We start from the raw sequence: 18,205 nt of genomic DNA on the forward strand, positions 1-18,205 counted from the left end.
TACACTGCCTTAATTTGCTTGTCCATGACATAGCAGAAATCGGCTGCGTTTACGTAATAAGCTATAAAAACACTATTCACAAAGTCTAACAAACTGCGTTCATATGACATGATACCCAAAACTAATCAAATCAGATTATGGATTAATGTAGTAATTGAACCTAATTGTTATTCACCTTTTCTCCTCTAATCTGTTCACTTTGCCTTTACTCTTAACACGCTGACTTAAAACATACCATACGTAACTAATCTAGAAATGCCAAATGGGTTCTTTAGTTCAGCAGAGAAGAATTTAATAAACGATTGAAAATATTTGGGCTAAAAATCTGATGGCTCAAAAAAAAATCTTTATGCCACACCATTAAAACATGTTGAAGGTTCTCTTGAGCAGTCTGACACCATTCCTCTAAATCAGGGGTGTCAAACTCAATTTCATTGAGGGCCGCATCAGCATTGCGGTTGCCCTCGGGGGGGGGGGGCTGGGTGGGTGTGGCCTGGGTAGGCATGGCCTACTGGGTGGGTGTGGCTAAAGTGTTTATGGCCTACTGGGTGGGTGTGGCCAGCTCTACATCGTTCGCCTATGGGGGCCTGGGCAGGAGTGGGACAGATCTGGGGGTCTCTGGCAGAAGGAGGGTCTCTGGGCCAGGGCCAAGGCAGTGGGGGCCATTCCCTCACTGTTTCCAGGATGGCTTCGCGGGCCGCATGAAACCACTTCACGGGCCGGATCTGGTCCCCGGGCCTTGTGTTTGACATGTCTGCTCTAAATTATACCATTACGTATGAGTTAAGTATTGTAGCGTTAAGAGACCCGGTTTAGTAGAGTGGTTAAAAGTACCAGGCTGAACACCGGACACCAGGAGGTCAAAAGAGCAGCTAAACCACCAATCCACAATTTGTGGAACTGATTATCATTTGGAAGGTAGTCTAGACTGATTCAACAAGTCAACAAAGAAGGTATCACCAAGAAAGCCAGAGATTATGTCCTCGCCCACCATCACAATAATTCTTTACAAATTGAAGGGAAGTGAACCTACTTCACTGAATTAGAGTTATTTCTTTCACAAAGCTTTTGCCTCCACATGTCTATTGTCTTGTCATTAATCAAACAGGTGTGGTCACTTTGATTTATGGTCCGGAAATCATCAGCTGGGAGAGAATTCTGTAAGAAGGCGCAGATTTCAAAGAGGGTTTCACTCTGAACGGGAGAAGCACCAGAGACATCCTTGCTGCTTTTGTTACAGTGAGAGTCACTCCCCGGGGCTGGAGGCAAGATTTGGCCTGGATTGCTCTCTGTGGGCACCTTTCCCCTCCTCCAAGCAAATGTGCAGTTCATAATCCTGGACAATGTACACACGGATTACAGGTAGTCCTCGACTTACAACGGTTCGTTTAGCGACCATTCAGAGTTACCGCAGCACTGGAAAAGGTGGCTAATGGTGTTTGTCACACTTGTAACCATTGCAGCATCCCCGCGGTCACGTGATCGAAATTCAGATGCTTGGCAACTGATTCATATTTATGATGGTTGCCGTGTCCCGGGGTCACGTGATCCCCTTTTGTGACCTTCTGACAGGTAAAGTCAATGGGGAAAGCCAGATTCTCTTAATAACCATGTCACTAACTTAACAACTGCAGTGATTCATTTAACAACTGCGGGAAGGAAGCTGGCAAAACGGGGCAAAATTCACTGAACGTTTCACTTAGCAACAGAAATTCTGGGCTCAATTGTGGTCATAAGTCGAGGACTACCTGTACACACCATTTCCCCACACTTTCCTTTTTCCTGGATTCTTCCCATTTCACTTCACGCATCTGTCGATTCCTTGCTCCAAGGTTTCTCAATTTTGGCAACTTCCGGGACTTCAACTCCCAGAATTCCCCAGTCCAGCAGCATTGAAGCCCACAGAGCTTCAAGTTGCCAAGGTTGAGAAATACTGCCTTATTCCTTTAATTGCATTTAGGACTAAAGATTCAAGCCAGATAATTCTCTCTCCTTATGGATCTTGGTTTTGCAGCTGAAAGTTGCAGAGAGAGAGAGCAATTTAGTATTGGTGCAAGTGATACTGTGGTACTGGTGCTGTGATACACTTTGCTGCCTTTTCTTTCAAGATTGGGAATTATTTAAACGTATTGGAGGTACGCTTAGTTTATTTGTTTTGTCCAAAACTAGAGCAGCTTAATTTCAGAGGAGTGGGTGGGGGTGGGGGCTCTTTATACAAAAAGCAGGACAGGGGTTGCATCAGCTTCAGCCCTCACTGGGAAGGGCACACAGTCTTTAGGCACAATTCAGAATTTCCCTTCCCATAACTACCAAAGATGGAGTGGAAATCCACAAAGCTTTTATGTTACCTCTTTTTTTGAGCAAATTACAAACGATTGGTCTTCTCCAGAGAATATATGTTTAACAATATAACACGTGCAGGGATCTGTTGAAGAAGATTGACAAGAATTAGTTAGAACCATCAGACATCAGCAATCACAAACACGTCATCTGTCTTTGTTTGGGAAAGTGAAATTTATATAGCCTGAAGGGTTGGGGTTGTGATCCAAAGGCTAAGTATGCTATATATCAGTGATGGCGAACCTTTTAGAGACCGAGTGCCCAAACTGCAACCCAAAACCCACTTATAAATCATCAGGTGCCGGGTAGGCATGGCCCATTGGGTGGGTGTGTCCCATTGGGTGGATGTGGCTGCGGTGGTAACAGCAGACTGGGTGGGACTAAAAAGTTCAATCAATCAATTCCAACTTTGCGAGATTTTTTTTTTCCTATGAGAAGTTGAAACTGGTTTATTGATTGAACCTTTTTTTTGCGCACGGCGGTGGAGGCCTAAAGCGAAAAGGTTTTATAAAACCCAGCTGAAGGCCTAGGACTAGGGCGACGGCATGCGTGCCGAAAGAGAGGCCACCTGTGGCACACGTGCCATAGGTTCGCCACCACAGCTACATATCATGCTCTCTTCTAGTCACCAGAGGGGCTGTGGTTCAGTGGCTTAATGACACTGGAGATGGTTTCTGCTCCAGCGGTTCAAGCCCCAGCACTGCGTGGTGGGGTGAGCTCCCATCACTCGCCTCAGCTTCTGCCCACCTAGCAGTTTGAAAATACTTTATATGCTAGTAGATAAATAGGTACCACTTTGGTGAGGAGACAAGGCAGCGCTCATGTGGCAGTTAGAATCCTGCCGACTCTGAATCTTCCCGTTTGTGATGCCTGTTTGCGAGGAGGCTCCGGGGGGAGAGGGGGGGGGGCCTTGGATGATGCTGTAAGGAAAGCTGCTCATCTTTCTTTCTGGTGCCGTTAGCTCACCCTCTAATGGTGCACCATGGGAAGCATGCAAATGTGCACCTGACAGAGCTTGTAAACAGGCAGCCAAACCACTACTCTTCATTAGCATCTAGGCTTCTGTCTAACGTAAACAACACCATATGCTAAATAAACAAATACAATTCTAGTCACTTACCTGCTCTACCAGAGATCTGCTCATCATAAGCTGCCCAGTGGCCTTTGACTGGAGAAGGACATTTAAGACTGCAGATATACCCAGTTCCCAGCTGGCCTTTAGTTCCACAGCCAAATGCATAGATCATTCCTGAAGAAGGCACAAAGGCTAGAGTGTGCTGTCTGAAAACGTCAAAATAATCAAACTGTTTGTAAAGTAGCCTGCTTCGATAACCAACTGTATTCAGTGCAAAATTAAACATGAAAAGAGAACCCTTTTTTCCCCCTCCCTAGCCATTTGTCTATTTGGTAGTGCAGTGGTTAACTGCAGTATTGTAGGCAAACTCCGCTCACGTCCTAGAGTTCGATCCTCAGTCTTCCATCCTTCCAAGGTCAGAAAGATGAGGTCCCAGATTGTTGGGGGCAATATACTGACACTGTAAACCACCCAGAGAGTGCTGTAAGGCACTATGGGGAGACATATAATTCTGAATGCGATTGCTAGTTACATTTGTAAGATAGAAAAAAGCAGGTCCCCACCCCCATCCTTGTTGCACTCGTTTCTTCTGCTACCATCCCAACCAGCTTCAGAACAGATACAATATTGATGACTGTTCTAGGTGATTAAGTCCTACAGAGTAATACAATGGGGACCTGGAAAGGAGCAAATAAAACATAACTTGGTAGATTCCTCTTGCAATAACATTCTTCAAGAAAAAAGGTGGGCCAAGTTGGGCAATGCAAAATGCATCATCCCTCTCCCAAATTTTCAAGAGGCATCGCTGAAGAAGAGACTACAAAGTCTCTGTAGGAACCGCAGAGAAGAAGATCCTGAGGGAATTCTTAAAATCGTTTGCCTCAGCACATCTCTTTCCCAATCTTTTAAGAGTGAAGAAATTTCTGCCTTCCTTACAGATCACCCTCTGACCTAACAACTTTGCCTTCTCCATCTTGGTGTCTGCTAGCTGCTGACAATTCATTTGTGTGATCCCAAGAAACATGGCTACTGCCCAGCTCAGTGCAATGATTCAGATTCTGGAAAACCATTATAACCAACTTCGTTCCATCCAGAACTCCACTATAGCTCCCTCTAAATCAGGGGTGTCAAACTCACAATGTCACGTGACGTGTTGCGACGCATCGCGACTTTTTTTGCCATTGCTGGCAATGGGGTGGGCGCGGTTTCGCTATGATGCATCCGGCATGTGGGCTGGCAGTTTGACACCCCTGCTCTAAATTGTGTCGCCTGCTTCATAGTGTGGCCTGAACAGAGGTAAGAGGCTAGGCCTCTGCTTGTTCATTATTGTATCAGTGTTTCAACTTTGATTAAACATGTTTGTTAAATAGAAAAAAAAGTAAAGCTGATAAAATTTTAAAGTAAAATGACGGTCGAAGATGATGGTTGAAGCAGATGCCATATTCCATTAGACTAGAGCAGGGGTAGGCAACCTCGGCTCTTTGATGACTCATGGACTTCAACTTTGATGACTCAGGAATTCTGGGAGTTGAAGTCCATGAGTCATCAAAGAGCCGAGGTTGCCTACCCCTGGACTAGAGCAACATCATTCCAATTTGTCTATTTTCTTTTAAACTATTTAAATGGTATGAAAACAACGTATTTCTCCAACATACAGTACTTAAAATTATTATTTGTTATTAATTTAAAATTAACAAATATTTAGTACTGCAAAAATGCAATTACAAATGGGTCTGACTTTTCGGGATGCGAAGACCGAGGTTTATAATCTCAGTCCAATAGCAGGTTGATACAAATATCTACATCTGCAATTTCTCCACATTTAGATGTGTCCCACTTTCCCATTCCAAATATATCGGGAATAAAAGGTAATAGGAATCACCCAAGTGAACAGCTTTTGGACACCAAACATGTAATAAGGAGCATCCAACATTGCTGATTAACTCTCTTGAGATCACTTTCCTCTGAATTTTATTTCCCATTTGTTTAACCAAGGCTGAGAATCTTTGCCCTTGTGAAAGATTTGCCCAAAAGACCACTCACCTACCACAAGCGACCTGGGACACCTCACTGCCCATCAGCTCCAAAACTCTTCTAGGGTTGACTTCATCATTCAATGAATCATGACCAAGTTGCCCACTTGACCCTGCCCCAAAGGTAAACACTCCTCCACTCTGCAACGAAGATCACAAGACCATTTTCACTTAAGAGTAAAGCACCCACTGACACCAAACAATTTCCTTCTTCAAAACACTTACTCCAACAGTTCGGACAGAAATCCCAAACAACATTGTGCACAAACTTTTTAATTCAGTCATTTTAACTTAATTATTTTAAATTATGCGAAAGGATGGAATGAAAAAGAAAGCACTGTATATTTTTCAGGCATTAAACAAAGCACTAAGCTAGAAAGGAGACTATTTGTAGCTCAGAGTTGGCATGAGAGTTGGTACTCTCTGAGCTTGCTTGTTTACTTGCAAACGTTTAATTACCCAAATTAGGTGACATCATCAGTGCTGGTAAGGAGTGCTGTTTGCTGTCAGTTTACATTCTGGTGGCTTGTTTATCAGCGTTGGTGGTGTTGGTCTTCAGAGATTCTTTGGTTGGGCTGTTTGCTATTGGCTTCTTTGGCAGTTTCTTGCCTGGGGTATTGTTTACTTCATTGTTGGTCTGATGTTAACCTTGGAATTAATCTAGGCTCCAGCTGGTGCAGAATGCGGCCGCGCGGGTAGTGATGGGAGCATCCCGATACTCCCATATTACACCCCTCCTGCGTGAGCTGCATTGGTTACCGGTTGTCTTCCGGGTGAGATTTAAGGTGCTGGTACTTACCTTTAAAGCCCTACATGGCCTAGGCCCGGGATATTTGCAGGATCGTCTGCTGCCGGGGACGACTTCCCATCACACAGGAAGGGCCTCCTCAGGGTGCCGTCGGCCAGACAATGTCGGCTGGCGACCCCCAAGGGGAGGGCCTTCTCTGTGGGAGCGCCAGCCCTGTGGAACCAACTCCCCCTTGAGCTCCGGATGGCCCCAGATCTCCGGTCCTTTCGCCGCAGCCTCAAAACTTTCCTTTTCCATCAGGCTGACCTGGACTGAAGACAGGGGTTTTTAAAATGTTTTTTTTAATTTTTAATTGTTTAGTTTAACTTATTTATTGGGGCTGTTTATTTAATTTCTTTTAACTTTTGTATTGTTGTTTTTATTGTTGTTAGCCGCCCTGAGTCCTTCGGGAGATAGGGCGGCATATAAGTCCCAAAAATAAATAAATAAATAAATAAATAAATAAATAAATAAATAAATAAATAAATAGGTGCTGATTGCTGGTGGAGAAGTGCTTGGGTCTTTCTGGTCCCTTTTGGGCTGGGTGATAAGTCTTTTTCGCACTATCGATAGATGTTAATGTCTATGGGTCTATTGATGGCTGATTTGTCAGAGTGCCAGGCTTCTAGAAATTTCCTGGTGCTTTTGGACCTTGGCTTAGTTTAGGATGGTCATGTTTTCCCAATTGAAACTATGGTTAAATCTGTCTATACGTCGTTAAATTAAATCAGTGCCCTTACTAGCACTGATGATGTTACCTAGTTTGGGTAATGAAAAGTTTGCAAGAAAACAAGCAAGCTCAGAGAACACCAAGGACCTCTCAGAGAACGAAGCCTATGTTTCTTATGTGCTAAAGCCCCACCTCTCTAAAGTACTAAATAATGGCTAGCACTAAAATGTATGCATGCAATTTTAACTAGCACTGATGATACCTAGTTTAGGTAATGAAAGGTCTGCAAGAAAAAAACCAAGTTCATAAAGCACCAACCACCTAGAATGCAATTTTATACAATCAGATTATTTGCACTTTTGTCAGTAGACTTGGAGTCGGGGGGAAAAAAGGAATATAAGAATATAAACTAATAAAACAGCGCAAATGATAGAATATCTTCCAAATAGGGACTGTTGAATTACAGAAAAAAAATTGTTTAGATGCCTGGCTGGGTCTTTAGGATTTAAAATGCTAATTGATGTTCCCAGCCATGCATATGCACACAGAGTTACTGGAATAAATGATTTATTTTCCTGGGTTGGTTTGTGCAATTAGGGGCACTTAGTTGTTTCTCACATCACAAAAGACCACTTTGCATTTCAGTGTTTTCTAGCAGGTGGTTCGTACTCTTTGGAACTGACTCCTCTTCGAAAGATATTTGAAATCCAAACTTTTGAGGTTCAAAAAATGTCCTTTTACGAAACTGGAAGGGTCTTTCATTTCAAAATGTTTTAAACATTTATTTATAATATTTTATTGTTAATCCTTGCTTCGTTTGGACTACTGCAACGCTCTCTTTACATGGGGCTGCCCTTGAGGACCATTCGGAGGCTCCAACTGGTACAGAATGCAGCCGCGAGAGTTGTGTTGGGAGTCTCCCGATACTCCCATGTTACACCTCTGCTCCGTGAGCTGCATTGGCTCCCAGTTGTCTTCCGGGTAAGATTCAATGTGCTGGTAATGGTCTTTAAAGCCCTAGATGGCATGGGTCCGGCGCACCTTAGGGATCACCTGCTGCCGGCATCAACTTCCCTCCGCCCTGTGCGCTCCCACAGAGAGGGCCTCCTCAGGGTGCCACCGGTCAGAGAATGTCGTCTGGTAGCCCCCAGGGGGAGGTCCTTCTCTGTGGGCGCGCTGGATTTGTGGAACCGTTTGCCGATTGAGCTCCGGATGGCGCCCGACCTTCGCTTCTTCCGACGCGATCTGAAGACCTACTTGTTCGAACAAGCCGGCCTGGCCTGAAGGGTGATGGGTTTGGATTTTAATATTGTTCTAATGTATTTTAACCTATTGTTGTTAGTTTCTGGGCACCTTGTTTAATCTCTTTTAATATTTGTATTCTTGTATTTTTATATGTTTGCCCTGTTCACCGCCCTGAGTCCTTCGGGAGAAGGGCGGTATACAAATAAAATTATTATTATTATTATTATTATTATTATTATTATTATTATTATTATTATTATTATTATTATTATTATTATTATTGGATTCCATTTGGATCACACTTAGGTGTTAGCCCATATCAAATAACAATACTACTACTATTATTATTACTACTGCTACTACTGGAGAAAGAATGCCCTTCCAGCATTCAAGTACCAATCAATTTATAATCAATTATAATCCTGCCTTAGACATGAAGCCAATATTTAAAAGATGTTCTCCTACCTTTGTCAAGACAGCAGTATGTTCATTTCCACAGCTGATGTAGACAACTTTTTGAGTCCTTAAAAGTTTCACATGGCAAGGAGTTTCCCGATCTGCATGAAAGAGTATAAAAGACTATAAAATTACTTACAAAAACAAAGAAGGCTGCTTCGGAAATAACCAAGTAAAATAAACTATTATTGCTATTGATAGGTAAAGGTAAAGGTTCCCCCGCACATGCATGCTAGTCGTTTCCAACTAGGGGCTGGTGCTCATCTCCGTTTCAAAGCCGAAGAGCCAGCGCTTCTCCGAGGACGTCTCCGTGGTCATGTGGCCGGCATGACTAGACGCCAAAGGCGCACGGAACGCTGTTACCTTCCCACTGTAGTGCTCCCTATTTTTCTACTTGCATTTTTTACGTGCTTTTAAACTGCTAGGTTGGCAGAAGCTGGGATGACTAACAGGTGCTCACTCTCTTACGCGGCACTTGGGATTCGACCCGCCAAACTGCCGACATTCTGATCGACAAGCTCAGCATCCTAACCCACTAAGCCACCACATCCCTTTTATTGCTATAGATACTCTTCTCAAAAATAAACCATAAAAAGCAGCTGAAAGATGTGTCTAGGATTTAGTAGTTAAAATTTATTTTTATTTTATTGAATTTATATACCGCCCTTTCCCGAAGGACTCAGGGTGGTTTACAGGGTACTTAAAACATTGATACAAAAATTAAAAATGATTAAAAAGATTAAATTTAATCCCTGAAAAAATATAAAAAAACCCAATTAAAACTCTCAGCCTGGGCCGGAAACCTCAAAGAGCCAGGTCTTCAGGTCCCGGCGAAATGAACGAAGGTCGGGGGCAGTCCTAAGCTCTGTGGGCAGCTGGTTCCAAAGGGCAGGCGCACCCACAGAGAAGGCCCTCCGCCTGGGTGTTATCCGCCGGCAATCTTTTACCGCCGGCACCCTGAGAAGGCCCTCCCTGTGAGAGCGCATTCGATGAAGGGAACTTGATGTGGTGTTCCCTCAGATATCCCGGACCCAAACCATTTAGGGCTTTATAGGTCATCACCAGCACCTTGAATCTCACCCAGAGGGCAACTGGAAGCCAATGCAGCTCGCGGAGTAGAGGTGTTACATGGGAGTGTCAGGAAGCCCCCATCACAACTCGCGTGGCCGCATTCTGCACCAGCTGAAGCCTCTGAGTGGTCCTCAAGGGCAGCCCCACGTAGAGAGCATTGCAGTAGTCTAAACAGGAGGTCACGAACGCATGGGTGACTGTGTGTAGGGCATCTCGGTCCAGGTAGGGTCGCAACTGGCACACCAGGCGAACCTCGGCAAAAGCCCCCCTGGTCACGGCTCCTATGTGGTCTTCAAAATTGAGCCGTGAATCCAGGAGGACGCCCAAGTTGCGAGCCCTATCAACAGGGGGTAACACCTCACCCCCCATCGTTAAAGATGGAATAGTCTGGTTAACCCGAGATGCCGGTATGCACAGCCACTCAGTCTTGGCAGGATTGAGACGAAGCCTGTTTCTCCCCATCCAGATCCGAACCGCCTCCAGGCAACGGGACATCACGGAGAGGGCATCACTGGGTTGGTTCGGGGTGGAGAAAAAAAGTTGGGTATCATCAGCATACTGATGATACCCCACCCCGAAACCCCGAATGATCTTGCCCAGTGGCTTCATATAGATGTTGAACAGGAGGGGAGAGAGAACCGACCCCTGAGGGACTCCACAAACGAGAGGCCTCGGGGCGGATCTCTGCCCTCCCATCAACACCGACTGCGAGTGGCCCAGGAGATAGGAGGAGAACCACCGTAGAATGGTGCCTCCCACTTCCAACCCCCTGAGACGCCGCAGTAGGATACCATGGTTGATGGTATCAAAAGCTGCTGAGAGATCTCATACGACTAGGACAGAGGAACAACCCCTGTCCTGAGCCTGCCAGAGATCATTCACCAGCGCGACCAATGCCGTCTCCGTGCTGTGCCCGGGCCTGAAACCCGATTAGTACGGGTCCAGATAATCAGTTTCCTCCAGGAACAGAGGAAGCTGATGCGCCACCACACTCTCAACAACCTTCGCCAAAAAGCGAAGGTTGGAGATCGGACGATAGTTATTTAAAACAGCCGGGTCCAGGGCAGGCTTCTTGAGGAGGGGTCTCACCACCGCCTCCTTCAACGGCCCATTCTGCTACAGAAGAAACACATTAGTTTGGGAGCCCCGATTGCATAAATTATAGTTTCTTTTTTGCATGCTGCATTTGGGTACAAGAGATAAGGAGGATCTACATTCAAACCCAGGCTGCAATAAGAGTGTAAAATTCTTATGCGGGACTGTAACATATTGATTGAGTTTGCTTTTCACAAAGGATTCAGACAAGCACGGTGGCAATGTTATTAACTCATTCCACTCATTCCATACACATGCCCAACTACACAGCTGTTCTCGCGTCAATTCCACCAGGCTGATTTACACACACCAGAGATGGTTTTGTGGACCTTAAGTATCTGAACTAAACAGAAAAGAGAAAGAAAGCATTTCATCTCCTTAAAACCTCCCTCTCTCGCTTCCCATTTCTGTAGCCATTCAGAGACATGCTTGGGCTGAGGGAAGAGGCATAAAGAAAGCTCTGAGAAAAACAGAAGGATCGAGTTAGAAACCTCTGCAAAATCTGAATTAAAAAACCTCTTTTATGGATGTTTGTCACAAGTACCTTTCTCGTCACTCAAACCCAGCTGTCCGGAGGTGTTTTTCCCCCAGCCAAAGACGGCTCCTGAGAGGGACAAAGCAAAGCTGTGTGCTCCACCTGCAGCCACCTGAGACAAAGGGATCCCATCAAGCGATCTGACACGCTGAGGAGAGTCCTGCGAAGGGAACTCTTTACCCAGACCAAGCTGTCCATAGTTGTTCTGTCCCCATGCGAAGAACTGTCCATCTGTGGGGGGGAGAGAAATAAGGCCTAGAGCTCAGAAAACAAACAATCCTTTTTCATCTCCCAGCACGCAGGTAATCCTTGACTTACAACTGTTCGTTTAGTGACCATGCAAAGTTACAACGGCACAGACAAAGGCGATTTACGTCGGGGGGTTTTTTACACGTACGACCTTTGTAGCATCCCCAGGATCAAGTGATCAAAATTCAGATGCTCGGCAACTGGTTCATACTTACGACGGTTGCAGTGTCCCGGGGTCACCTGATCCCCTTTTGCAACCGTTTGACAAGCAAAGTCAATGGGGGAGCCAGATTCATTTAAACAACCATGTTACTACCTTAGTATCAACTGCAGTGATTCACTTAAAATTGTGGCAACAAAGGTCATGGAATGGGGGCAAAGCTCACTTAACACAGCTTAACAAGAAAAAATGTTGGGCTCAATTGTGATCCTAAGTCGAGGACTACCTGTACTGCAATCCCATGGAGAAAAGCTAACATGCTATTTATTTAAAACATTTATACAGCTTTCCAACTTATATCGAGAGAGAATCATAGAGAGCCAGTTTGGTCTAGTGCAGGGGTAGACAACCTTGGCTTTTTTATGACAAGTGGACTTCAACTCCCAGAATTCCTGAGCCAGCCATGCTGAGGGAAAAGGGAGAGTTTCCAAGCTGAGCCATGCTGGCTCAGGAATTCTGGGAGTTGAAGTCCACGAGTCATAAAAGAGCCAAGGTTGCCTACCCCTGGCTCTAGTGCAAAGTGTCCAATCTTGGAATTTTAAGACTTGTGGACTTCAGTTCCCAGAGTTCCCCAGCCATTATAGCTCCATTACAGTTGTATGTCAAGAACTATCTGTAGCATGCCAAATAGGGGTACGTTTGAGAAGTCCTATTGTTGAAACTAGTATATTTCAGATATTACAGAGAATTATCATTTTTAGAAACCTTATCTTCTGAAAAAGAAGTGAGGATTATCCTCTTTTTGAAACTTTTCCCAGAACTGTGATTATCACTGAGTACAAACTTGTTTAATTTAATAATGTTACAGCTCTAGGAAGGGAAGTCGAATTATTAAATGTTAAAATGGTCATACCAGCTGCTAGAGCTAGACAATGCCAGTTGCCGCATGAGACCTGCAGGATCATCTCTTGATTCAGCTTTTTTATTAACCTAAGAAAACAAACAAATTACACACTTTAACAAAGTTGCAGATGTGCAATATAATTTATCTAGTCTTCATTATTATCCTCTCTATTAAAGAGACTGTGACAGTGAGACTAGTTTAGACAATATTATCAGAGTCCTAAAACATTATTGGTTTGGTCGCTCCTAAAGCAGGCTTGGATGTTGACAGAGTAAAGTGTTTTTGGCATGGTTCAGGTGGGATGCTCTCCTATTACTAAGAATGGTTGTCGCTGAGACGTTCACTTGGGTTGGAACTTGCAGCCAATCGACACAGACCGTTCCTCTGATGATCCATCCGAGTTCCGTGTTATTGGCCACTGGGGAACCTGGTGGGCCTTTGATCTTTTCATCAGAACCAATGGATTCAGGGACGCCCCAAATATCACGGTGGAAATGAAAATGAATCAACAGATGTCCACAAGACATTGTTGCGAACTGAGATAAAGAAAAAAATTTGGTCATTAAAATTTAGCAGTATAAATATTAATAGCTAATTTGAATATTGATTTGTGCATAAAAGTCATGTAAAGGTGAATAATGTAGGCAAGCTAAAAACCTATTGTTGAAAGTAATAAATAGGTCTATATGGAATGTTAAAAACAAAAATTATCAGTTTAACCAAGAGATAGCAGATACAAAGAGGAAAAGAGGAAGTATTAAATATTGAAATAAAAAGAAATTTTGATTGCTACTTAAAAAAAACAACTGAAAATTAGCAAAAAGGAAGGATATCATATTGTATCCTTAACTTGTTGACATAGAGGGTGACAAGTTAAGTAAATGGGATGTGCATTTTGAATATTAGATTTTGTGAGGAATGGTGATAGATGAATTGGGAGTATACTAAAAATCTTGGGAATGATAAATATCAAACGTTAAATCTAAATGTTAGTGGAAATTAAAATTGAAAAATCTAGTAGGTCATTGATTGTCTAAAAGATTGTATGTTAAAACAATTACAATATATTTAAACTAAAAATAAGGATATATGTAAGAAAGTTATTTTCTATGTGATTGATAGGATAAAACTTGTCTTTAAATCTACAAATAGACAGTATATAGGAAGGGAAGAAGAGAGGAAATGTTTATGGTAGCAATTTGAAATATGTACTAATGATATCTGTATGTAATTGAATTACTACTACCCAGCCACCATGTTGCTTTCCAAATATGTGAATGTAATATTAGAAAATCAATAAAATTTGTAAAAAAAAGAAGAAGAAATCATTTGCATGTAATAGAATATAAAAGTTGGAAGGGACCTTGGGGGTCCTCTAGTCCAATCCCTCACTCAGGCAGGAAACCCTATACTATTTCAGACAAATGGCTGTCCAATCTCTTCTTAAAAACTTCCAGTGATGGATCACCCACAACTTCTAAAGGCAAGCCATTCAACTGATTAATTGTCGTAACTGTTAGGAAAATTCTCCTTAGTTCTAGGTTGCTTCTCTCCTTGATTAGTTTCCATCCTTTGCTTCTTGTCCTGCCTTCAGGAGCTTTGGAGAATAGCTTGACTCCCTCTTCTTTATGGCAATGTCTTAGATATTGAAACACTGCTATCATGTCACCCCCTACTCCTTTTTTTCCCCATTAAATTAAACATACCCAGTTCCAACTACCTTTCTTTATATATTTTAGCCTCCAGTCCTCTAATCACTGCTCTTCTCTGCACTCTTTCTAGAGTCTGAACATCTTTTTTACATCATGGTAACCAAACTGGATGCAGTATTCCAAGTATGGCCTTACTAAGGTATTAACACTTCACATGATCTTGAGTCTGCTAACATATCTGCAATCTTCCACTGTCTTCCACTTTTTTTATGGAAAAACAGATTTCCTTGAAATCACTTGAATGTATCTACAATCTTCCACAACAGCCTTGGTGGAGCAGTGGGCTAATGCCTCCTTAAGTAACACCAGCTGCCTGCAATTAGTGCAGGTTCGCATCCCACCAGGCTCAAGGTTGACTCAGCCTTCCATCCTTCCGAGGTAGGTAAATGAGGACCCAGATTGTTGGGGGCAATTAAGCTGACTTTGTAATAATGCCTCTTGGGGTGGGCGAAAGCCCTAATAAGCAGGCATATACATAGAATGAAGGCTATTGCTAAGCACATTGATTTGTGTTTTAAATTGTAAGCAGCCCTGAGTTTTTGGAGAAGGGCGGGATATAAATGGGATTAAAAAAAATAGGAAAAGTCTCACAACCATAATCTCTCATATTTACCTTGGAATTGTTACAGCATCTTCTGTTGTTGTAAGACCCAACTGACCATCACTTCCTGCGCCCCAGGAAAAAAGCTGGCCTTGGTCACTAAGAGCCACATTATGAGACTCACCGCAGGCCACATGGACAATGTGCTGATCAGCTAGAGCATCAATTTGTTCTGAGGGAAAACAAGAGAAAGGTTGAACATTCTAAGAATCCAAAACATTTTACCTAGTGCAGGGGTAGGCAACCTCGGCTCTTTTATGACACATGGACTTCAACTCCCAGAATTCCTGAGCAAGCATAGCTGGGAGTTGAAGTCCATGAGTCCATGAGTCATAAAAGAGCCAAGGTTGCCTACCCCTGACCTAGTGCAAACATTCAAAACAAAACGAGTGGAAGGGAAAGAAGGGGGACATTCCAAAACCCAAGGTTTGTTAAAGCTATCGTAGCTGAGCTGACCATGAGACTCAAAACCTAAATGCATAGAGGTAGTATCTTCGTAGGTCATCTGAGGTTGTACAAAATTGCTGAAAAAAATTGAGTTTCCAGAATTCTCCATCAAGCAAGAGGACTGGAAAAGAAGAAGTGGTTGGTAGATTTCTATTTGTTAAACAAAAGATTGATTTATTTAGGAAAATGTATGTGGCCGCCCAACTCACTGTCAGTGACTCCAGGTAGCTAACAAGGATAAAAACCCAATACAAAAACGATAAAAAAATCAAGACGTCCCCACTACTCTGGCAACAAAATCAAATGAATCACCTATGGGCTCCATCCTACTTTGGGATCCCCAGTCCCATTGGCAAAAGTAGATCTTCAGGGCCTTGCAATAGACTGTCAAATTAAGGGCCAATCTTATCTCCAAGGGGATGATATTTCACAGGGAGGGAGCCACCACAGAGAAGGCCATTCTCCTTGGACCTGCTAGGACCTCCTGAGGACCCAAAACAATCTCTGCCTCCCCACTCTAGTGGGTCAGGTAGATGTGTCTGGCAAAAGATGGTCCTGCAAAGATTTGGTTCCTCCTGCAGCTTATCATAACTTTACACTACTTTGCATCTAAAAATATACAATTTGCATGTCTGAAACGTCCCTATTATGCTACCTAACAGCATGAGATAGATACTCCCATGTTACACCTCTCCTGCGCAAGCTGCATTGGCTTCCAGTTGCCCTCTGGTGCTGGTAATTACCTTTAAAGCGCTACATGGCTTAGGCCTGGGGTACTTGCGAGACCACCTGCTGCCAATGTCCACCTCCCTTCGCCCGGTTCGCTCCCACAGAGTCGGCCTCCTCAGGGTTCCGTCGGCTAGGCAATGCCGGCTGGCGACCCACAGGGGGAGAGCCTTCTCTGTGGGCGCGCCGACCCTCTGGAATGAACTGCCTCTGGAGCTGCGGATGGCCCCTGACCTTCGATCCTTCTGCCGTGACCTGAAGACATGGTTGTTCCAACAAGCGGGCCTGGACTGACCATGGTTTTTAATTTGGTTTTTATTGTGTTAAATTGTCCCGTATTTCTTATATTCATTGTTTAATTCTTTTTTAATTTTTGTATTTTATGTCTCTTAATTTTTATTGTTGTGAGCCGCCCTGAGTCCTTAGGGAGAAGGGCGGCATATAAATTTAATAAATCCTAATCCATGCCAGGTATGCAGTGAAGGCCAAGGGAAGTAACTGGTTCTGTTACAAAAACTGTAGTGTTGCCAGCTTCTCATAACGTTAAACTGCAGCTATCCTCCACAGCAATTTTTTTTCTCTAGGCGGCAAGGAGACGGCTTTGTTTCTCCATTATACTGGAATACAATGGGCAGTGATGCTTTACCAGTATTAAGTGCACTGCTCCTGACAAAGCGCTCAAGTGTTAATTGGAGACAAGGACATTTAGCATGCAAAGTATACTAAGGCACACACTTTTCACTTTTCCAAGGCTTTCTAGGAGGATGCTATGAAGCAGTGAAAAACATCTCTGAGATGATCTCCAGTTAACACCCCAGCATTTCTATCAAGAGCTCGCTAGACTGAAAATAGCAATTCAGGAGAACAGCCTCTCCTAGTTTCCTTTAAGAGGCTGTGTAGAATTTCAAAGCAGATGGATTAGCAACCTTCCAGATGGAATGTAATTTTCGACGGTGCAGCTTGTTCCTTTTAATGCCACTTGAGTTCCAGAGGAAGTAGAAAAGATATGCAAAATTCCCTTAGTTGGGCCATCTCAGACTGTACAAGTGATGGCTTTAAGGTGCTTACCCAATGCCTAGAAGCGGTGAGGGCATAAACAAGGATAAACTGATTGCAACTTGGTGGAGCAGTGGGCTAATGCCTCCTTCAGTAACACCAGCTGCCTGCAATTAGTGCAGGTTCGAGTCCCACCAGGCTCAAGGTTGACTCAGCCTTCCATCCTTCCGAGGTAGGTAAAATGAGGACCCAGATTGTTGGGGGCAATAAGCTGACTTTGTAATAATGCCGCTTGAGGGGGGGCCGAAAGCCCTAATAAGCAGGCATATACATAGAATGAAGGCTATTGCTAAGCACACTGATTTGTGCTTTAGATTGTAAGCCGCCCTGAGTCTTCGGAGAAGGGCGGGATATAAATGGGATTAAAACAAAAAAACAAAAAACCCCTCAATACTGCGTTTTTGAGCCCCTTGGTTTTGGAGCTATTACATCTACAACTTTAGATGAGGCAGCACTTCCCCAGACAGAATGGGTATGTGATCTGGAAGCCCTCCTGGCGTCCTAATTTGAGGAGCAGGTGGTAGCCATAGCTAGCAGGGCTTTTGCACAAATCCATTTTATGCCTCAGTTGGCCCGGGTTAGGAGGTCCTGCTCTTGTTCACTACCATTTTTAATCAATCCCGATTGGATTACTGCAATCACTCTACACGGGACAGCACTTGAAAAGCATCTGAAAATTTCAAAAAGGCCAGAATGCAATGGTGCATCCAGTATTGGGGGCACTAAGGTTTGTCCATATGACACTGGTAACACAATAGTTAGAATGCAGTATTGCAGGCTAACTCTGCCCACAGCCAGGAGTTCAACTCAAGGTTGACTCAGTCTCCCATCCTTCCAAGGTCAGTAAAATGAGGACCCAGATTGTTGGGAGAAATATGCTAACTCTGTAAACTGCTTAAGAGAAGGCTGCAGAACACTATGGGGCAGTATATATGTCTAAATATTGTTATTGCTAACACTATGACGCTGCTGCTGGATAAGCTATGCTGTCTGCTAGTGCAGGAGTCCCCAACCTGTGGGCCATGGCCCACTACCGGGTCGTG

At 43.7% G+C, this 18,205-nt stretch overlaps 1 protein-coding gene across 4 annotated transcripts in view; it reads right to left on the reverse strand.

Moving 5' to 3' along the window:
• LOC310642997 (putative E3 ubiquitin-protein ligase HERC3) overlaps positions 1-18,205 on the reverse strand; it is a 63,209-nt gene that overhangs the window by 26,075 nt on the left and 18,929 nt on the right. For 3 of the 4 annotated variants that reach the window (XM_083367013.1, XM_083367011.1, XM_083367012.1), the window contains exons 3-10: positions 14,946-15,105; positions 12,630-12,706; positions 11,317-11,538; positions 8,616-8,707; positions 5,459-5,589; positions 3,461-3,621; positions 2,349-2,425; positions 1,034-1,158 (exon numbers count right to left, since the gene is read on the reverse strand). In XM_083367013.1, coding sequence (XP_083223139.1) covers positions 1,034-1,158; positions 2,349-2,425; positions 3,461-3,621; positions 5,459-5,589; positions 8,616-8,707; positions 11,317-11,538; positions 12,630-12,706; positions 14,946-15,105 — 1,045 coding nt within the window. Of the gene's footprint in view, positions 1-1,033; positions 1,159-1,916; positions 2,015-2,348; positions 2,426-3,460; positions 3,622-5,458; positions 5,590-8,615; positions 8,708-11,316; positions 11,539-12,629; positions 12,707-14,945; positions 15,106-18,205 lie in introns of those variants that run through there. The other variant, XM_083367014.1, reaches the window with a different exon arrangement.

This window comes from Vipera ursinii (genome assembly GCF_947247035.1).
Source record: "Vipera ursinii genome assembly, chromosome: 7".
Classification (NCBI taxonomy): Eukaryota; Metazoa; Chordata; class Lepidosauria; order Squamata; family Viperidae; genus Vipera; species Vipera ursinii.